The following is a 21,743-nucleotide window of genomic DNA, read 5'->3' on the forward strand; positions in this document are numbered from 1 at the left end:
TTTTCCACAATTATATTTAAATTCCACCACATGAGCAAAATTTCAGATATCAAATTAACACCAAATAAATATAATTAATTACCCCAAAATAGTTTTAAAGGTGGGTCACTCACCTTAAGCATGTATATCAATCAAGATCCTCCGTAGGATCGACTCCACTACCCACACATGCACCTAAAACATCCACAACACACAAACCAATTATATTAATATTTTAATCGGGTAACGCCCAAATGGGTACCCGGGGAGTGAACACAAACGACAACCAAAATTGACGAGTAATATATCGAATCGAAGCTTGAGTGATGAGGATTACAAATCCAGTCTTACTTCCCGGAGATAGGACCCGAGGTGGTCGGAATCTCACCTGAAAGCTTTCGGGATTCAACTCTTCGATTCTCTCAAACCGTCGTGAATTGGAGGAAAAGGACCCCGAATTTGGGTTCAGGGGGTCGGAATCAGTGGAGAGGGACCGGCGGTGCAACTGGGTTCTCGCCGGAATAGTGATTTTCACGGCGAGCCGTCGAGGTCACCGGCAACCGTCGCCGACGGTGGCGCATGCGGTGGCTGGTGGCTGAGATTTTTGGAGGTTTTGTAGCTTGAAGGGAGAGAGTCTCAACGGGACCGGCGGTGACAAGAATGGATGCCGGAATGTGGAGATTTCGGCAGTTGAAGAAATCAGCGGCGCCGCCGGCAAAAGCCCCAATCCGGGCGCGTCGCTGGTCGGTTGGCCGTGAAATTTTGGGGGTTGCCCGGGAATGGAGAGGCGCTCCTGGCTGGCCGGTGCGTGTGGCAAGAATCGGCCGGAAAATTTGACAACTCCGACGGCCGGTGGTTTTCTCTCTCCCTCTCTCTCTCTTTCTCTCTCCTCCCCCGTTGTTTTGCCAAAATAAAAGCTACCGTGGGTGACACTGTTCACCCACGTGGACCTCTCAGATGTCGACACATGGCATCACTGTTCACTTAAGCCAGATATAATAAAATATTACGGTATTCGGAAAATTTCACATGTCTATAACTTTTTAACTAGGTGTCCAATTTAAGCGTGCTGCTAGTCTATGACCTCGTATCGACGAGTACTTTACAACTATATAAAAGTCAAAACAAAATTCTACAACGATAAAATCAACTTTCGGCACCTTTTGGACAAGTTGCACCTCGATTTGTTTTGCCCATAACTTTCAAACCGTAGCTCCGTTTTCGACGTGCTACTAGTCTACGAACTCAGGGCATCATGTACTTCGCTACGGTACCACAGTCAACTAGAAAATTCAACTGGAAGAGAAAGTCAACTTTTGACCCACTCGGTCAACGATCAACCTCGGTCAACGTGCAAAAATTCCGATGCAGTTTGGGACGGGGTGTTACACAAGGATTTCCCAATTGGGGATGGGACGGGATGGTTTTTTACCCTTTTTATAATTGATATATTTTTTTTTGAAACCTTTCCAAACCGATTGACAATACATAAAAATTACCATAAATCCAACCGTAACATAAGCAACTCCATATTATATACATTAAAACATATTTTTCACCAAACAAACACAAAATCAAACAAAAAAAAAATCCAAAAATTCAATTTCACGCTAACTCGCAGTGGGGAAAAAAAAAACGAATTCAGAAGCTTGCTAATGTCATAGTTTTGTTGATGATCGGCAGCTTGGTGGCGGCAATGGCAACTTAATGGCAGTGAAATTTGGTGGGCCGGTTTTTGGTGAATGGTTTGGTGCAGCAGCAGTTGTGAGATGACGGTGAAGTTGAAGGTGATGACGGCAAGAAGAAAATGAGTTGGTGAATGGTTTGGTGCAGCAGCAACTGTGAGGTGAAGGTGATAATGGCAAGAAGAAAATGAGTTAATGTGAATGATTTGGTCTAGTGTGGCAATAGCTGTGAGTTTGAGATGAAGGTGAAGGTGAAATGATGGCAAGAAAAAGAAAATGAATTGTTTTTCTTAGGGTTTACTTTACATCATTTTTAACATAAATTAAATTATATCAGAATAATAATAAATATATATACTGGACCGGGGTTTTTAGTCCTCTGGCCTGGTTTGGTCCCGATCCGGGTTTTAATTTAATGTCTCAAGCCCACTCTGCAACCCTAACTTTTCAGGGAAAAACTGCCTTGTTAGGGGTGGTGCATCGCGAGATTCGGATCGCACAGGGCAAATTGTCATTCCTACCTTCAAGCACCCCTATACAACCACTATTGCAGTTAAGGCCTTCATTAAGCATGCCATGAAGTTGCATGGCATGCCCGATTTTATCATTAATGACTAGGACAAGGAATTCATAAGATTTTTCTAGAAAACATTGTTTCAACTATAAGGAACAACCTTTAATATGAGTTCCAACTACCATCATCAAACAGATGGTCAAACTAAAGTTGTCAATCGCACCTTGAAGCAATACCTCTGCTGCTTTACAAAGGAATAACCAACAAAATAGCTTGACTGGGTACAATGGGCTTAATATAGTTATAATACATTCGCACATACAAGTACCAAGATCCCCCCTTTCAAAGCTGTGTATGGTGTGTCACCTCCAACGACGTTATTTTATATACCTGACACTACTAAAGTTCATGTTTGTGGATGAATTCCTACATGACAGAGCTTAAATTCTGAAGAACTTGCACCAAAATTTGATAATCACTTAGGATCGCATGAAAACAAAAGCAGACTAGGTTTGTTGAAATGTCACCTTTGAAATTGGGGATTATGAGTATTTGAAATTGCAACATACCATCAACGATCTATCATGTTCCGCAGCTCTCTCAAACTTTCATCTTGGTTCTACAAACCATACTTGATCCTGGAATGAATTAGACCTGTGGCTTACCATTTAGAATTGCCCCAGGGAGCCTTAATTAATGATGTGTTTCATGTTAGTTTATTAAGCAAGCGTGTTGGAAAACTACCAGTTCTTCCTCTACTCTTCCGCTAATGTTTGATGAAGCAACAATCTTACTCCAATCTGAGGCTATATTAGATACTTGAGTCATCCAATAGTGAATATATCAACCTAAGACTGAAATTTTGGTGCAATGACAAAGAACAACAACAGCTGATGTTACATGGGAGAATGCTTGCAGGTTCACAAGACTTTACCTAGACTTTATCCTTGCAAACAAGGACATACTCATGAGGGAGGAATGATGGGGGCCTAGTAACCTGTACCCCATGCACACCTATGTCATCAGCATGGGTCTAACGTACTGTATGGCTTTCATGTAGTATGAGAGTGGGGGGTATATATGGACCTTCTTTTCTTTATTTGTTAGCATAACTGTAGTCATGTTGTTCCTTCCATGTAGGAGCATTAATAGTAAACGGGAAATGACCTATATGAACTAAGGGATGTAAACAGCAACGGTATGATTGAGAAATTGTCTCTCCTTCCTCTTTTCTTCTCTCTTATTTCCTTCTCTTCTCTTCTCTCAATCTTTAACTTCTTGGATACCAAGAACATATCAGGCTCATGACAAGCAAAACTAGTGCAACCTTGGCCATGGAGTATATATGTATATATACATATATATATATATATATATATATTAGACTGCAACACTGTAACAGCCTAAACCATCCGCATGCGATATTGTCCGCTTTGGGCCCGGCCCGCACGGTTTTGCTCTTCCCGACCCCAGAACAACGGTGGGTCACAGGAAAAGGCCTCGCAAGGGAAAGGTATCCACACCCACTTATATGGCATGCTTCGTTCCCCTTTCCAACCGATGTGGGATGTTACAATCCTCCCTCCTTAGGGCCCAGCGTCCTCGCTGGCACACCGATCCGGGTACTGGCTCTGATACCACTGTAACAGCCCAGACCACCCGCATGCGATATTGTCCGCTTGGGTCCGGCCCGCACGGTTTTGCTCTTCCCGACCCCAGAACAATGGTGGGTCACAGGAAAAGGTCTCGCAAGGGAAAGGTATCCACACCCACTTATATGGCATGCTTCGTTCCCCTTTCCAACCGATGTGGGATGTTACAAACACAACCTTTATACAATCTCAAAAGTTCTGTATTTCCATAATAGCTTTATTCAACTTTTATCTTTTTTAAGCTATCAAAAAATAAGATTTCTATCAAATAAAAAGCCAAAAAAAAAATTAATAAAAAAATTGTTAAAAAAGAAATGGAATAATGTACCTCTTTTAGGTTCTGGAAAAACAATACTAGTGGATGAATATGATAAAATATAATGTAATTGTAATAATTGTTTTATTTTAATTAATAAATAATTTATTAATATATACTATTTTTGACATATTTATATCAATAATAGTTTATTTATAATTGTTATCGTTTACTATAAATTAAATTGATTAAAAAATATATAATATATATTCAATATTTTTTGCAATTTTTATAATTAATTTGATAATCTACCGTTAAAGTTTCAACAAAAATTTTCATTTTTTTTAAATAAATTTTTATCAATTTTTTTCATTTTTTGTATACTTTCCAATATTTTTATGGAAACTTTTATTTTAAATCTTTGATATTTTTATCGATATCGAAATTTTAAACTTTAATTTTAATTACAAATGAGTTAAAACTTCAAATAACGCAAAATCTTTTTCAACCATTTGACACTTAAATAACCTTAAACTATTAAAAGAACAAATAAACCCCCTTAATTAACCATATATTGTCCTTTTAAACTAATTAAGTACAAATAGTTACTCTAATTTGATAAAAATATCTTCTTGGCATATATATATATATATATTAGAATATGCTAGAGGTATTCTAATAAGGTTCACTAATTCATATCTAGATTATATTAAAATATTAACAAAATAATATGCTATCTATATGTTAATGGATTAGCTAGTATTCTAATGTTACTCTATATATTATATTATTTTATGTGACAAAAATACCCTTTTGTATACATATTTATATCATAAAATATGTCTTATCACTTTCTAAACTATTATTTCTCGAAGCACATTTTCACTAATCCATGAACAGGATCTATATAGACATATAGATCCGTGGATCCATACACCTCGATTTGAAAAAGAATCAATAGAAAAATAAAGAATCAGAATTGATCGATATATTTCTTAAAACAAACAAAAAGGAAACAAAAGAGGAAACTATTTATGGGAATTCTGTAAAAATTCCATTTCAAAAAGAGAAAGATCGAAATAATTGGGATTTTTTGGAGATTAGATGGAGTTACTAATTCATGATATGGCATATACAGAATGAAAATTTTATCTTCAATTTTTCAAATAATTTAATCCGAACTTTTTGGTTATTCAAATATTAAGAATAATAAACTTTCAATACTTTGAGGGAAGGTTTTCTTAATACCAGAGGTTGTTTGCCAGTATCAAATGGTTCATGGAGATTTTGTATATAATTTATCCATTCAAATTAATAAGACTCTATTAGACCAAATAAAAAACTAATAATACTCTAGCATCAGAATGATAAAAGCAAGCAAGCCAAATTGACAACTATGGGTGCATTTTGAAGTGCTTAATGAAGCCACTGCAAAGCTGATAAGAATACATTTTTCATAATGCTTGATTAAAAAAAATAAAAAAAAAAGTAAATCACATAATCAATCCTTAAATTATATAATTATTTACAAGTTGATTCCTAAATAATTTTTTTTTTTTATATTTAAATGTTCAAATTCATCAAAATGTTGCATCATTCTTTCAATATTATTACGTTCAAAATTCAACATTAAATGCACGTAAGCTTTTAATAAATGATAAATTTTGTCTTTTTTATGTATTTTTAAAAATTAATTTATAATATGAAATATTATTTGAAAATTAATTTATAATGTTTGATACAATTTGAAGATTAAATTTGTAATTTAAAAATTATATATTTAATCTTCATATAATCAAATATTATAAATTAATCTTGAAATACTGCCATTGCATGTGAGGAAGCTCCAAAAAAACAAAATTTAAAGCCATAGATGATAAAATATATTCTTAGAGTACTCATAAATTTTGATGTGAAATCTATTAATACAGCTTCAAAAATGTTGAAAAAAAAAATATATATAAAATGTGATTTTTAGTGATTATTTTTGAGAAAAGTGATTGCTCCAAAACATCTTTGCGCCTCCGGTTCGAAGACACTGTTGCGTACGGTACCTTCATTTCGTCTCACCTACAGCCTCCATCCCATATTCGGTCCCTTTCATGTATCGTCTACTTAGCTGAGCAGGTTCACTCTCACTCTCAAATTTTTTAACAAATTCACTCTCTCACTCTCATCAAGTTAATCATTTATTTTGTTGATGGCAATTGGGAAATACCCAAATACTGGCTGGGTTTTTAACATGAACTGGTAAAGGGTCATTTTTGTTTCGTTCAATATGACAATGGGTTTATTTAAGTATTTGTTTTTTTCCATTGTGAATTTGCTAGAGTGCGCGCGCTTATCTTATTCCTAAAGCGTATGATATGTTTGAGAAAATGCCTCAAATGGACATATATTTTGAAAACGTAATGTTATATGCACCACTTACTTCGGTACCCTTTTTGCATCAAAACGTGTGGATTAAATTTTGGTTTTGCTTCTTTTATTAAGCAGATAAGTCTCATTTTCTTGTCTCTTTTTTTTTTTTTTTTTTTTTCAGTCCGACTGGTATGCAAAGCCGAACGTAATAGAAAGCATGTTCAAGACGAAAAGATTTGTACGGCTTTGTGAAGCATGGTTGAACGACATTAAAATCTAACTTTCAAAAGCTTGATGGGAAACTGTTTTTCCTCTTGATACATCTTTACTTGATCCCAGATGGATGATTTGTTGAATAATCAGATTTTTGCAATCCACGCAATTGCTGCAGCAGGGTCGGTGACATTAGGCACAGCTCTCACGTACCCTCTTGATACCATAAAAGTTCTTGTTCAGGTTGGTTTGTCTTTTTCCCTATCTTTGTCGTTTTTTCCTTCTTATATAGTTCTGATGCTACGGAATTTATTTGCTTTATGAAGAAATATAGCATTATATGTTTCAAACCTAAATTCTCTTCCTTTTATACATTGCCTATGAGGTGAAAAACAGGTTGGCTCGGGTTCTAATAAACCGTTGACGACTACTCAGGCTATAAACAGAATCAGGTCTTTATCAGGAAATTCAGGTGACTCCCCAAATCTTTTAATTGTTTTTTTACTTTTAAAATTTATGTTTTCACCATAGGTCCAGTGAAATCCATGAGCTGTTTTGACTGGTATTTCTTTTTTCCTTTTTGTTTATTGTCATTCTTATTATGTAGAAGTTTAAAGAATGTGTAATCTGGCTTTCCTTTTCAGTCTGTAATTGTTTTGTTACCCTGTATGGGGTGTAACACGATTTGGACAGAGGATCAAGAAATTGTCTTTCCCTTTTCGTGATTAGAATTTTGTTCTTCCATCCTTTTCAACAATGGATGCAGAAATTTAAGATCTTAAAGAGTTTAAGTTATTATGGCTTGTCAATTTCAGAACAAGAAAATAAAATTGAACCATGTTAATGCGTAGCATATTGTTTGCTTGCTTTATTGGTACATTCATGTCCTCTTAAGTCTTATCATCTAGTGTTTGTTGGATTTTTCTGTTGATGTTTGTGTAACTAATGACTTTAATTTTGCTTGCAATGAATGGTGTAGGCTTGTATAATGGTTTTGGCTGGTTGGCACTGGGAAGAGTATTAGGTGTGGGAACTCGTTTTGGAATCTATGAAATCTTGACAGCCTTTTACAAAGGTATATTTGATTCTTCTGTTGTTTATTTCATAAAGCTGCTTTTCTTTGTATGATAACTTACTTCCATTTACCAAAATATATAAATAGATAAATAGCCTACTCTCTGTGCATTGTTTAGCAAGTGATACATCCCCAAATTTGATGTTCTAAATCAGAATATCTAGTTTTCTGCTTCTGCACAGAATGGGTAAAACTTTGCTACAACTTAATCCAATTTGTAAACACTTTCCTTGGGTGATGGTGGTTTCTCGGATGAGAGGAAAATTTATGCTTCTTGCCAAATGAAATGAAATGGGAATGCTTTGTATTTATGGGAAAAGAATTATACTGGTTGAAAATGTATCCTACACATTAAATTCTTGAGTTCACAACATCATGAAATATGAAATTAGATTACAGAGTAGAACTCATTGGTGATGCGGTGAACTGCTGTATAGTCGCTAAATTATAATATGTGTACATTTTATTTTTCAAACTTTTGGTTATTTTTGTTAATTTTTTCTTTGGAGATATTTCTTTTCAGCTTCTAACACATTTTCTTGTTGCAAATGCCTTCGTGAAGATGGTCGAGAAGACAACTATATATATGTGTCTGAGGCACTTATGGCAGGAATTGTATCTGGTGCAGTAGAATCACTCATAAGCTCTCCTTTTGAACTTATTAAACTCCGTGCTCAGGTGGCTACTGCATCTCGTGTTCCAAGCTCTGCCTCTAGTACTAAAAAGGTTGCTGTTTCACCTATTATTGAAAGATTACTGCGTGGATATACTCCGGACATGAAAACACTGAATTGTTCAGCTGGCCTTTTGTCCACACTAACAAGCAAACATCCCAATATGATGGGTGCTTTGCAAGAGTATCCATGGATGATGACTGGGTCTGGGAGGCCACCATCAGTATCCAATGTTACGAGACCATCTCAAATTATCTCTTTGGAAGGATGGGAAGCATTATGGAGAGGTCTTGGGTCAGGAGTTGTTCGGGATTCTGTTTTTGGTGGCATCTTCTTTTCTAGCTGGCAATTCCTGCACCAAGCATTGTTATACTGGAAGGCAGCTGGGATGAATCCACCACCAAGGTTCTGAAAGTTATCCCTAAGTCATCAGCTTTTCCATTTATATGTTTAGTAGTGGTTGTTATTTGTTAAGATAGTCATGTGTTAGGGTTTAGCACCAAATTTACAAATCTTTTATGAACTATAACTCCTTAATCCCAATGTTCTATCCTACTATATTGTAGAAGCAATCTCTCTTTACTTTATTTATGATGCTTGTCATGAGAGGTCATACTATTTTCTGTATTTTGAGATTGTCTTGTTTTAGAGCTTTTTTGCTTACAGACTTGTGCAGAGTGATTGATCACATAGGATTGTGCTCAAGTTTCTTCTTCTAGGGTTCTAGGAGTCATTCATGTTCTTTGTGTTTGACCATCAGCAGAAGGACTTAATTGTTGATGGTTTGGCCTAGCCATTTGTAATGTACCTTATAAATCAACTGTATCACTATAGTGCCACTATGTACAATTTTTTTTCCTACCTCATGTGAATGATTCGATGCATTATTAGATGCTAGTCCTTGTTTGATTGGTACCTATACAACAACTTGTGTCAAATTTAAGTTTGTCCCTTTCTTTTTTATTGAAGTGGGCTTGTTTCACTCAGGTCAGATGATGAAATCCCTCCGTTGTCTCCTTTAGCTGTAAGTCTTACTGCTGGAATTTCTGGTTCAGTTGCAGCAGCTGCTTCTCATGGTTTTGACACTGCAAAGTGTCGGTCACAATGTATTGTGCTGCCTAAGGTACATTACTTGTTATTGACATTTTATCATATTGTTTACATTATCTTGGCCTCAGGGAGTCTGTTTCTTTTTGTTCCAAATAGGAGCAGTTGTCAATTGCTATTTTATTTTATTATACTTTTATTTTTTATTTTATTTTATTATTATTATTTTTGTGCCCACTTGTGGTCTCTTTCTAAGGTGAGATAGTTCTGCTTCATATACGTTGGCAAACAAATGTTATCTGTATGAAGTTTTCATAGGATAATGATTCCAACTTTCAAGTATTAGATTGGTATCTGCGTTTTCTTTATTCACAAGTGGTTGTCAAGTATCCAGTTTGTTTGAATGGACTGTTAGTTTCATAAACGACACTTAATTTGTTTGAGGAAAAAAAAAAAATCATGCTTCGCCATTCCTGCAAGCCTAGTGCCTACTTAAAAAAGTGCAGATTGCACGCAATGATGTGCTTTTTCCTTTGTAGTCTGCAGAATACCATAAAAATTTTCCGTCTATGAAAGCCTTAAAATTTGGCTGTCACTGGATGAAGATTGATTATGTTAGTGGGTTTTGTGTATGCAGTTTGTCTTCCTGGAGAGGAAGCTTCTCAAATGGAGACGACCAGGGAATAGGTTTGAGAGAGTTACAGGGATCCATCCTGCAGATAGAAATGTCCTGTTCAATGGCATTTGGTTGCGGGTGGCTCGCAGCGGGATTGCATCGTTCATGATCGTGGGCAGTTATTTCTTGGCTGTTGATCACCTTGTTTCAAGAGGAACTAAATTGACATAGTATGCTTTCAACTAGAGATAGAGAAAGATAAATATTGTGGATTTTTGTGTAACTTTTACACCGTTGTTTCTCAACAAAAACTTGCATATCATTTAATTTCCTGGAGATTAACACCATATATTCAATCTTCCCTTTTTCTCAGAGTAGATTTTTATGTAATTAACAGGTCCAAACTCGAAGTGAAAACATATTTCAAGCAATTGAAGAGGGATATTAATTAATTTTTTACAGAATGGTTTAGAGATTATTTTCTCATCTGTTGTGTATAAATACTAGTCCATTGAATGGCTTTTGTGATTTGGTGTTACATTTTGATGCTAAATTAAATTGGCCATTGTGCATATATTTTTATAGCCAAAAAAAAAAAAAAATGGTTTAAGGTTTTTAGATTCTAAGATTGATTGACAAACGTTGCTTTATTTTTTTGTAGAATAAAAACTCCATGTATAATGTAAAAATAGAGTTACTTCAATTAACGATTTAAAAATTTAAAGCATGATCAAATAAATATTTTTAAGCTGTTGTCTAGGAAATAAGGTTGTAAAATGATGTGTTATTATTATTATTATTTTTTTTCGAAAAAGTAAAATGATGTGTTATTAGTTGAAAGAAAAAAAAAAATATATATATATATATATATAAATTAATAATCCTACATATATTAATTTATTTATCAAAAATACATATTAAAATATTATCAATTGACATGTTTATATAATTTAAATATAAAAAATAAATTTTTAAATAAATAACTTAATTAAAAAATAAATTAATTAAATATTACTTATATTATATCATCTTTCATACTATTTGGAAACTAATTTGATAAATTAAATATGAGTTCGTGAATTCTAAAAAGACAACAAAGTTGAATAGAATTTTTCTTAATTGAAATAATAATTTATATAATTTACCATAGAAAATTTGAAACAGGTGAGACGGTGCGTCTTGCCCATGGAGCTGAGGAGGAGGAGACGATAACGGCGTCGTTTGAAGAAGTGGTGATCCTTTCTCTGTTAGACTAATCTCCCGCTCCATTTTTCAGGTTTTTTCTAGGGTTTATCCATTATTATCTGTAATCTTATTATTTCAGAGGGCCTGAGAAAAGCCATGGATTTCCAATTGGAGCTTCGAATTTGATTAAATAAATAAATAATCGATGAAATCGAATCTCTTAGAGCTGAAAATTGGGAATGAGAGAGAGAGAAAGAAAGAAAGAGAGTATATTTTCAAGTATAGCCTTGTGCTTTTCGATTAGTAAATTTTTGTTTTTGGGGAGGTTGTGATTGACAAAAGCTAAGTAGATGTTGTACGGAAACTCATTCATGCCCTCTCTAGCGAGAACTTCACCTCTGTTTTTGTTCTTCGTCAACACTCAGCTTCCATTGATTTTCCGCCGTAGTCGCCGCCATTGCCGTCCCTTCTTCATCCAATGCTGTAAATCCTTCTCCGTTAAGCCATTGCCTTCTGTGGGTAGCTTCTCTATGGAGAAACAGAGAATCGGCTTTGGAAGTTTGGCTATGTCTTCCTCTGAATCATCATCGGCATCCATTGCTGCTAATTCCATGTCTAACAGAGCGAAGAAGAAGGCTCTCCGAGAATCTCCCGAGGCAGTTCTTAAATACAAGCTCGATATGTGCTCTAAGAATGGTGATTTGGTTGAAGCACTTCGGCTTTACAACGAAGCTCGAAGTAATGGCGTCCAGCTTAACCTGTATCATTACAATGTATTGCTCTACCTATGCGCTTCTTCTTCTACTTCTGGTTCTGGTTCTGGTCCTTCTGGTGAATCGGGTAGTAGTAGTAGTGTTGGTCTTAAAATGGGTTTTGAGATTTTTCGTCAAATGGTGGTGGATAAGGTTGTGCCCAATGAGGCTACTTTTACGAATACTGCTAGACTTGCTTCTGCTGCGGAAGACCCAGAAATGGCTTTTGATTTGGTGAAGCAAATGAAGAGCTTTGGGATTCCACCAAGGTTAAGGTCTTACGGGCCGGTTTTGTTTGGCTTCTGTAAGAAAGGGGAGGTTGATAGAGCTTATGAAGTTGATGCACACATGGTGGAATCTGGAGTTGTTGCTGAAGAGCCTGAGCTTTCTGCTTTATTGAAGCTCAGCGCCGATGCTAAAAAGGGAGACAAGGTTTATGAGATGTTGCACAGATTGCGAGCTGGAGTGAGGCAGGTTTCTGAATCAACTGTTGGAATTGTTGAAGATTGGTTCAAGTCTGAAGAGGCTGCAAAAGTTGGGGAGGAGCATTGGGATGTAAACAAGGTGGAAGAAGGAATTGTGAAGGGTGGTGGAGGATGGCATGGGCAAGGGTGGCTGGGTACAGGGAGTTGGAAGGTGACAAGGACTCAGATGGATGGAAAGGGTGTGTGTCAATCTTGTGGTGAGAAGCTTGTTTGTATTGATATTGACCCAAAAGAGACAGAGAACTTTGCTAATTCATTGGCCAGCTTGGCTTTCCAAAGAGAGGCTAAGGCTGATTTTGAGCGGTTCCAGGTTTTCACAATTTTCCTTACTTTTCTTCACTTTTTCATACTCGAGTAATCGTAGATAATGAATTATGCGTTAGATTTGGTGAACTTATTGCGTGATTCCAATGTTTTTATCCTTCCTTTTTGTTGTTTTTGGCACTTTTTTCACTCAAAATTCTTTGAAACCTTAAGGTGCCATTTGTTGTGTCATAATGATGGTGCTGTGGTGCTTAAATTGTTTGATTTAATTGATATGAAACCTATCGTATTGGCTTGAAGTGTATGTTAATTTGTTATTTTCAAATTAGCTACACTATGAGCTTCCCACTAAGGAATGGATCGAATTATATAGATTGCTTCGAAATCTGTTGGTTTCAAATGAAACTCGTGATTTTTTTGATTAATATTGATATCAGCACACAGAATGTAAGATAGATATTATGTTACAAGGAAGTGTTGTTTTCTCTTCGTTTCATTAAGTTTTACAGAATTTAAAGAATAGACACAGAACTCTTTAGAATTAGCAATGACAATGGTTATCATATCTTGTGAACCTGCTTTGCGGAAAAGCCCATGTTTCCTGCAATAAGGAATAAAGCAGAGGTACAGTAATAGGTGCATTGCTTGTCAGAGATATTTTGGTTCATTATATGTTTTACTTTCTCAGGACTGGCTTCAGGAGCATGGTCCATTTGATGCAGTTGTAGATGGTGCTAATGTTGGTCTCACAAATCAACATAATTTCAGCTTTTCCGAGGTGATTGGGAAACTATGATTAATTCTAAGGACTCTGCTTTGATTTTTTTTTTTTTTTTTTTGGTCCCAGATATATGGATGGGCTACTTAATTGTTCTGTTTTGTTGTAGCTTAGGTCTGTTGTAAATCAATTGCACCAACTAAGTCCATCAAAGAGACTGCCACTTGTGATATTGCATAAAAGTCGTGTAACTGGTGGTCCTGCACAAAATCCTAATAACAAGAAGTTGTTAGCGAGTTGGCAGAAATCTGGTGCTCTATATGCTACTCCTCCTGGTTCAAATGATGATTGGTGAGTTTAGCCTATCAATATGAATAAAATGCACTTTTGTTCTCTGTTTTGAAACTTTACCTTTGTGGATATAAAGTTTTCCCATGGTGTAGGTTAAATTATAAGCAAATCCTTTTGCATATTTGTAGCTCTCTAGTTTGACCTTCATAGTTGATTTGTGCCATAAATTGGATCCAATATTTACAGGTACTGGTTATACGCTGCTGTTAGTTGCAAGTGTTTACTGGTGACAAATGATGAAATGAGGGACCATTTATTCCAATTGCTAGGGACTAGCTTTTTTCCAAGATGGAAGGAAAAACATCAGGTACTTTCCCTTTTTTCATCATTGTATTCTTCTGCAAGTTCTTATCCAAACTTCTCTTGACATTTATTCTCATTTCATGCCTTATTCACTGCTGTATTCTTTTGAAAATTCTTATTCCCAACAATAACACTCTATATTTTTTCTTAATTCTTCACATATTCATTTATATAGCACTATAATTTTCCTTTTATCCTCCTGGCTTTTTAATTTTGGAAGGATTTCAGAACAATAATATTGTATTGATTTTTGTTTTCTAGTTGGTTTCCGACGAAAGCTTATGATTTTTCCGCCATAGCCACCTGAAAGACAAAATCAGAGTACTGTTTTTCCCCTCTTGTATAACCATTCCCACCTGATCCTCCATCCTTTACGGTGGTCATGTCTAAGAACTGGTTTTACTCTCCATGGTTTAAACTAATTTCAATCTTGAAAGCTTTACTAAGAATGGAGGTTCAACTTCAATTGAATGAATGTCAATATTTGTCAATTTTGCATATTCTGGTATTTGAATCCAAAGCATAACCATAAGAAATGGTGAGAATATGTGTTTTTTCTTATATCTGCAGGTCCGACTAGGATTCTCAAAGAAGAAGGGACATATCCTTCACATGCCACCTCCATATTCTATTGTAATTCAGGTGAGAAAATCAAGCAAAATATTGATGAAATTATTAATTTTTTGAACCCTCTTTTGTTTCATAGATGAAGGTTTTTTCTCTTTTTTTTTTTTGGGTGAATGCTTCATATATGAAGTTTGTATACAAATGTTTGATGAAATTATATTATTTTGTGCACATGTAGGAGTCAAAGGAAGGTAGTTGGCACGTGCCAACAGTCACAGGTGATGATCTTGAGACCCCAAGGCAGTGGTTGTGTGCCACCAGAGCCTGGGATAAGATATAGAAGGGGAAGAGATGGAGAGGGGGAGAGAAAGAGAGATTTTATAGTTCTTTTTTTTTTTTTTTTCACAAAAACCAGATCAATTATTTTCAAGGACAAAATTGTATTCATGTGAATAAACAAGAACTAAGAAACTTTGTTGACAGGTAATTAAATGGTTTTCTAGAAAATATTTTCAGAAACCCAAAGGGAATTGGATTTATTATTATTATTATTATTATTATTATTGCTTTAACAAATGGGGTTGGTTAGGTTGTAGCTATAAATGAATTGAAAGTAGGATATATAATTTGTAAGAAAATGATATGGGATATATGAAATTCCTTCTTCACATGCTTGGTGCAGCCAACCCAATCAAATAAATGTCATTTCTTCTTCATATTATTCTATACCATTCACATCGAAATCATTATATAAAGATTCTTATCCTTTTTTTATGATAAGCTATAAGCTAATTAAAGCTAGGAATTTGGAAATTAGCTTGGAAAAATACTATTTATTACAATTGAGGATCATTAGCACTGGATCTGGCAATGCTGATAAGTCAATTTAATTAGTCAATGCTTTACTGGACAGCTCAGGGCTAAGTGGAAAAAAACTATTTTAATATGCATTCCATTTGTAAAAGCTATTTCGGATGAAAATATAGCAATATTATAGATCTGGCAGCATCGAAACACAGTCGATCAAGTGTTTTTGAGTTTTTTTTTTTTCTTTTTTATTTTTAAATAGAAAGAAAAAAACTCATATTAAAACTGAAAATTCAAAAGTTAACTAAGCAACTAGTTCTGGCTGAGTTTTAATATTTCAATGCAATCACCCCAGTTTATTGTAAATTTTATTTATTAAAAAAATTATAACAAAAATATTTAAATCAATATAATCAAATGCAAAATATATCTAATTAATGGTTCATAGTATACAAAAATAATTATTGTCCAAAGTTAAATATATTTAAGGAATATATATATATATATATGTACTTTTTTTTGGTTTCTTTGAAGCATAAGTTTAATGAAATATTAAACTTACACCATTTAATGAAAGTCTTGTTACATTTGAAAACAAATTAATTAAATATTCTTTTTCAAAAAAAACAAAAAAAAAACTTTCATTAAAAGTTCTTATCTGATTTTTTTTTTTTTTTTTTTTTGTTAACATAAATGCTTATCTGTTAACGTTTCCACTTTCACCTTATTTTGTATGACAAATTTATGAAATATTTAGCACTATTCGATTATTAATTTGAATATTGTTTATTTGGACTATGAATTCAAATCTTCATGTTGAATATAAAATAATTTTAGTAATAAAATTAATATTTGAATATACAACTCCTACATTGAAATTATAGTAGTTTAAATCACTAATAAAGTGCTATGGATATGGACTTCATAGCTTCCCAGCCAAATAAGAGATTAAGAATAATTGGTAAATATTAAAATCAAACTCTCAACAGCATTTTCATTTGCAATTTTTTTTATTATATAATAGCAAAAATAAAATATAAGAGCTTGCTTTTTAGTGAGTCGCAAAATTACAAACTTTAGAATATTCACTAATAAAATTGTCTTTAATTTCTATGAATTTTAATTGTAAGACTACAAATTTTAGAATATTCACTAATAAAAATTGTCTTTAATTTCTGTGATTTATTATCATTTTTTTTTTTTCAGAAAACTGATAATAAATGTTTTTTTTTGGTTTTAAGAAGAGTGAAAGAAATTCCACGTGGAAGGTTAGAAACAGTGAAACAGACGCAAGCAGCGACCGACGGACTCGGCGTAGTCTAAGAAGGAGCTGCCATGTGTTGACAAGCTTTATGCATAAAAATTGACCAGGATATGGACCCCACTCTTACCCAGTAAAAGTCCACTGGGACCCACACACAAAAAGTACAAAAATCTTTTTTTCAAAAAAAAAAAAAAAAAAACCAATCTGATCAAATCAGATAACCGAACAAACAAACAATAATATATAAAAATATTACAAATAATAATTATTTTTGTTATAAAAAAAAATTAAAAAAAGAGTGGAAAGAAGACCTTTGGAACGCAGAAGCAGTAGCAGAAGGGGCAAGGAAAAATCAATAATTTTTATATAAAATAAAAATAAAAATAAGAATAACGCGTTTTATTTGTTTTTTAGTTCTCTCCGGGGAAAAAAAAAAAAAAAAAAAAACCCATTGTTTACTTCTCAAAGCGTGAACAACACCTTCTCTGATTTCCACTTCGTCTTCCTCCTCACCAAGATCTCTCTTTTCTCTCTCTTTCTTTCTCTATCTGAGCTGAAAGATGAAATGCCATGAGCTTCTGGGTAAAACCGTGGTTTTCTTCTTCTTCATCTTTTTCTCGTGCTGTGTTTCTGTGAATGCTGTGTTGGTTTCGGAGAGATTGGTTTTGCTGGAGCTCAAAGCCTCCTTTTTGGACCCTTCTGCGATTCTCTCCAGCTGGAACTCCGACAACCCAGATCACCACTGTTCATGGTTTGGGGTTTCCTGCGACTCCCAATCCAGAGTCGTCTCGCTCTCTGTAGCTGGTTCTGGTGGTAAACCAGGTAATTCTGAAGCTCTTTCTTGTTCAAAGTCTTTGAAAGTTGAGTTTCCGTTCAATGGGTTTGGATTTAGAGGAACTAGTTTGCGTAGGGAAGCGAAACTTAGAGGAAAGATTTCACCTTTCATTGGGGAGCTGACCCGGCTTCGGGTTTTGTCTCTTCCTTACAATGATCTGAGTGGTGGGATTCCTGTAGAAATTTGGGGTCTGACTAAGCTTGAAGTTCTTGATCTAGAGGGGAATTTGCTAACTGGGAAGTTACCAAGTCGATTTACCGGTTTGAGAAAATTGAGGGTTTTGAATCTTGGGTCTAATAGGATATATGGTGAGGTTCCCTTTTCGTTATCGAAATGTGGGAGCTTAGAGGTCTTGAATTTGGCTGGTAATGCAGTGAATGGAACGTTTCCTGTGTTTTTTGGTAGTTTGCCAAAGTTGCAGGGTTTATATTTGTCTCAAAATAGGTTAACAGGGAATGTTCCAGCCGAATTCGGAAGTAACTGTTGGAATCTCGAGCATCTTGATTTGTCAGGGAATTTCCTAGTTGGTAAGATTCCGGATAGTTTAGGCAATTGTCGACGGTTACAGAGACTTTTATTGTTTTCAAATATGTTAAATGGTGCCATTCCCCGTGAGCTTAGCCGACTTCAGATGCTTGAAGTTCTAGATGTTTCTAGAAACAACCTTAGTGGTCCAATCCCCGTTGAGCTTGGTCAATGTGTTAATTTGTCGGTTTTTGTGCTCTCCAACTTTTTCGATCCACTTCTAACCAATCAAAATCCAAATGGAGATTCGTCAATTGCTTTATCGAGCGGAGGTTTCGATGATTACAATTCCTTTGAAGGCTCCCTTCCAATGGAAATTACAACCCTTCCAAATTTAAAAATACTTTGGGCGCCAAGGGTTGCTCTTGGAGGCAAGTTTCCTAGCAATTGGGGTGCTTGTGAGAATTTGGAAATGGTGAACCTAGCTAAGAACCTATTCAAAGGAGAAGTCTTTGGAGTCTTTAAGAGGTGCAAGAAGTTGAGTTATCTTGATTTGAGCTCAAATAAACTAACTGGGAAGCTTGATGAGAAGCTACCAGTTCCTTGTATGACTGTCTTTGATGTCAGCGGGAACCTCATGTCAGGATCCATCCCAGGATTTAATTATAGATTGTGCTCTAATGTGCCTTCCAATTCAGATGTCATCCAAATTGACAGCCCATCATTTCCATATAAGTTGTTCTTTACTTGTAAAACTCATCTTGAAATGCATTTGCCATTTAATGGTAATGATTCTGCAGTGGTTCACAATTTTAGTAATAACAACTTCACTGGTCCAATTAAAAGCCTTCCAGTTGCACAGAAAGGATTCGGAAAGCAAACCATTTATGCATTTCTTGCTGGTGGAAACAAACTCACAGGATCATTTTCTGAAAGCCTATTTGGAAAGTGTGATGGATTAAGTGGAATGATTTTGAATGTTAGTAACAACAGATTCTCTGGTTGCATTCCTCCAAAGATTGGTCTGAAGTGCAGAAACCTGAGACTCTTGGATGCCTCTGGCAATGAAATCAATGGATCAATACCCCCAGGCATTGGTGATTTGACATCTCTTGTTGTTCTTGATTTAAGTAGGAATGAGTTGCAGGGACAAATTCCAGTTCGTATGAGTCATTTGAAGTATCTTAAGTATATATCTTTGGCTGATAATAATCTGACTGGAACAATTCCCAATCAGTTGGGATGGTTACACTCCCTTGAAGTGTTAGATCTATCTTCAAACTCTCTCTCTGGTGAAATTCCACAAGATGTTGTGTGCTTAAGAAATTTAACTTTTCTTCGGCTCAACAATAATAAACTCTGTGGAAAGGTTCCCTCAAGATTGGCTAGTGTGATATCACTACCTACGTATAATGTGTCATGTGATCATCTGTCTGGGTGGCTACCTCTGAACAACAATGTGATGAATAGTAGTGGTCTCTTTCAACACCCTTTCCATATTATTTCCCGAGCATTGTCTTCTTTGGATCAGCCAGAAAATACTTCAGTTTCACAAATTGCTGCTGGCGCTTCTCCACCAGAAAGTGTTGGAAATGCTGAAGATAATGGATTAAACTCAATAGAAATTGCATCTGTGGTATCTGCATCGGCCATTGTATTAGTTCTTCTAGCTCTAATTGTGCTCTTCTTTTACACAAGAAAATGGGTTCCAGATTCAAGGGTTCAGGGTTCTGAATTGAAAGAAATTATAGTTTTCAACAACATTGGTGTTCCACTAACATATGAGAGTATTGTTCAAGCAACGGGGAATTTCAATGCAACCAACTGCATTGGAAGTGGAGGATTTGGGTCCACTTACAAGGCAGAAATTTCTCCAGGAATATATGTAGCCGTAAAGAGGCTTGCTGTGGGAAGGTTCCAAGGTGTTCAGCAATTCCATGCTGAGGTTAAGACACTAGGAAGGGTGAAACACTTCAACCTTGTAACTCTAGTGGGTTACCACGCCAGTGAAACCGAGATGTTCCTCATATATAATTATTTTCCTGGAGGTAATTTGGAAAACTTTATTAAGGAAAGACACAAAAGACCTGTGGATTGGAAAATTCTTCACAAGATTGCCTTGGATATAGCTCTTGCACTTGCTTATCTGCATGACCAGTGTGTTCCTCGTGTTCTACACCGGGACGTCAAGCCTAGTAATATATTGTTGGATAATGACTTCAGTGCTTATTTATCTGATTTTGGATTATCCAGGCTTTTGGGAACTTCGGAAACTCATGCAACGACTGGTGTGGCAGGAACTTTTGGGTATGTAGCACCTGAGTATGCCATGACCTGTCGGGTGTCTGAGAAGTCAGATGTTTACAGTTATGGTGTGGTGCTGCTTGAGTTGATTTCAGATAAGAAAGCATTGGACCCTTCATTTTCTTCTCATGGAAATGGTTTTAACATTGTTTCTTGGGCATGGATGCTTTTGCGAATGGGGCGTGCTAAGGAGGTGTTTACCGCTGGGCTATGGGATGCAGGTCCTCATGATGATCTGGTGGAGATGCTGTATGTAGCTGTAACTTGTACAGTTGAGACTCTCTCCATCAGGCCTACAATGAGGCAAGTTGTCCAAAGATTGAAAAGAATTCAACCTTCGTAGTTTAGCTAGATAACGAGGCCTGTGGAATTAAATGGCGGAGCACAAGGTATAGAAGGCAATTTTCTTTTCTTTTCTCTTTGTAGTTCCTCTTACTGCTTATAAATATAGAAATTGTTAGATGAAGATGTAACATGCTTGCGATTAATCCATTTCCAACCACTCCCATTTTGGGTCATCCCTGGGATGTGGTTCTGACTTCTGAACTTGTTGATTATCTTGTAACAAGTATGGGAAATTTTTCAGATCATTTTTCAATTCAAACATAATCCAGATTAAGGATGATGGTTGAATGTCTGCATATCTTATGCCAATTTCTTGATTATTTTTATTATTATTATTTAATTTGCCACTTGAGGCTTTGCAGGCAATGCCGCAGCCTCTTGGCTTTGAATGGAAGCAGGTCTTTTTAGTTCATCTAATGTAGACTAAAGATTTTCCCTCTTCAATTATTTATCTTTTCCGGTGAGAAAATCTTCATTACTCCAGAAGTACCGTACGTTATTCTCCATTCATAAGCTCATATATTATGGAATCCATATGTATAGACCATATTTTTTGTTAAGCTAGGAAAACCGTATACTGGGAGCTCATATGTTATGGATCCCACATGTGAAGATGACATACTTGTTAGTGAAGAGTACTATTTGTTGGTGGGGAGAACCATACTCCAGGAGTTCATATATTATGGATTCCACACGCGAGGACCACAAGCTTGTTATTGGCAAAAAGTACACTGTGTTGAGTACTGGAAATTTTGTGTTTTTCACTGATAAAAACTTGGATTTGGCTTTATGGTTATTCTTCCATGAAGATCATAGACGAATCGATGTGAAAACTGAATGCTGTTTGAGATTATTTTAATCCTATGATAATGGTAGTTTTACTTATAACGTGCAACATTGACCTGTGGCTTGAAGTTTTGGGTGCCCTTTCGATTATTGTTGTCATGTAGGATTAGATTAGATCTTTAGTAAGTTGCGGTATTATATTTTAAGATAATTTTGGAGTCGCCAAATTTATTTATCAAA

General features: G+C 35.4%; 3 protein-coding genes across 4 annotated transcripts; all 3 read left to right on the top strand.

Moving 5' to 3' along the window:
- Window positions 1-6,036: 6,036 nt before the first annotated feature.
- LOC107429037 (mitochondrial arginine transporter BAC2) lies at window positions 6,037-10,558 on the top strand. Of its 2 annotated transcripts, none has more exons than XM_060813740.1 (7): window positions 6,037-6,213; window positions 6,629-6,903; window positions 7,057-7,132; window positions 7,640-7,735; window positions 8,298-8,814; window positions 9,397-9,532; window positions 10,094-10,558. In XM_060813740.1, exons 2-7 carry the CDS (start codon window positions 6,787-6,789, stop codon window positions 10,301-10,303), a joined length of 1,152 nt encoding a protein of 383 aa, XP_060669723.1. In that variant the 5' UTR covers window positions 6,037-6,213; window positions 6,629-6,786; the 3' UTR covers window positions 10,304-10,558. The 2 variants fall into 2 exon arrangements, with proteins under 2 accessions (XP_060669723.1, XP_048319214.2); XM_048463257.2 differs by having other exon boundaries at window positions 6,196-6,336.
- A 670-nt stretch (window positions 10,559-11,228) lies between these two features.
- LOC107429052 (proteinaceous RNase P 1, chloroplastic/mitochondrial-like) lies at window positions 11,229-15,245 on the top strand. Its single transcript, XM_016039686.4, has 6 exons — window positions 11,229-12,804; window positions 13,447-13,536; window positions 13,646-13,827; window positions 14,014-14,134; window positions 14,701-14,772; window positions 14,936-15,245. The coding sequence occupies exons 1-6, from the start codon at window positions 11,608-11,610 to the stop codon at window positions 15,035-15,037; spliced, it is 1,764 nt and encodes a 587-aa protein (XP_015895172.3). The 5' UTR covers window positions 11,229-11,607; the 3' UTR covers window positions 15,038-15,245.
- Window positions 15,246-17,106: 1,861 nt separating this feature from the next.
- On the top strand, window positions 17,107-21,015 carry LOC107429061 (LRR receptor-like serine/threonine-protein kinase RPK2). The gene has a single exon (XM_016039698.4). The coding sequence runs from the start codon at window positions 17,329-17,331 to the stop codon at window positions 20,713-20,715; it is 3,387 nt and encodes a 1,128-aa protein (XP_015895184.3). The 5' UTR covers window positions 17,107-17,328; the 3' UTR covers window positions 20,716-21,015.
- Window positions 21,016-21,743: the final 728 nt, after the last annotated feature.

Source organism: Ziziphus jujuba, chromosome 12 (assembly GCF_031755915.1).
Source record: "Ziziphus jujuba cultivar Dongzao chromosome 12, ASM3175591v1".
Classification (NCBI taxonomy): Eukaryota; Viridiplantae; Streptophyta; class Magnoliopsida; order Rosales; family Rhamnaceae; genus Ziziphus; species Ziziphus jujuba.

Bases quoted from the DNA above. Each gene is read 5' to 3' on its own strand.
- LOC107429037 (XM_060813740.1), top strand. From the start codon at position 6,787: ATGGATGATTTGTTGAATAATCAGATTTTTGCAATCCACGCAATTGCT. The intron at 6,904-7,056 runs GTTGGTTTGTCT...GGTGAAAAACAG, and splicing joins CCATAAAAGTTCTTGTTCAG to GTTGGCTCGGGTTCTAATAA. The intron at 8,815-9,396 runs GTTCTGAAAGTT...TGTTTCACTCAG, and splicing joins GGGATGAATCCACCACCAAG to GTCAGATGATGAAATCCCTC.
- LOC107429052 (XM_016039686.4), top strand. From the start codon at position 11,608: ATGTTGTACGGAAACTCATTCATGCCCTCTCTAGCGAGAACTTCACCT. The intron at 13,537-13,645 runs GTGATTGGGAAA...GTTTTGTTGTAG, and splicing joins ATAATTTCAGCTTTTCCGAG to CTTAGGTCTGTTGTAAATCA. The intron at 13,828-14,013 runs GTGAGTTTAGCC...CAATATTTACAG, and splicing joins CCTGGTTCAAATGATGATTG to GTACTGGTTATACGCTGCTG.
- LOC107429061 (XM_016039698.4), top strand. From the start codon at position 17,329: ATGAAATGCCATGAGCTTCTGGGTAAAACCGTGGTTTTCTTCTTCTTC.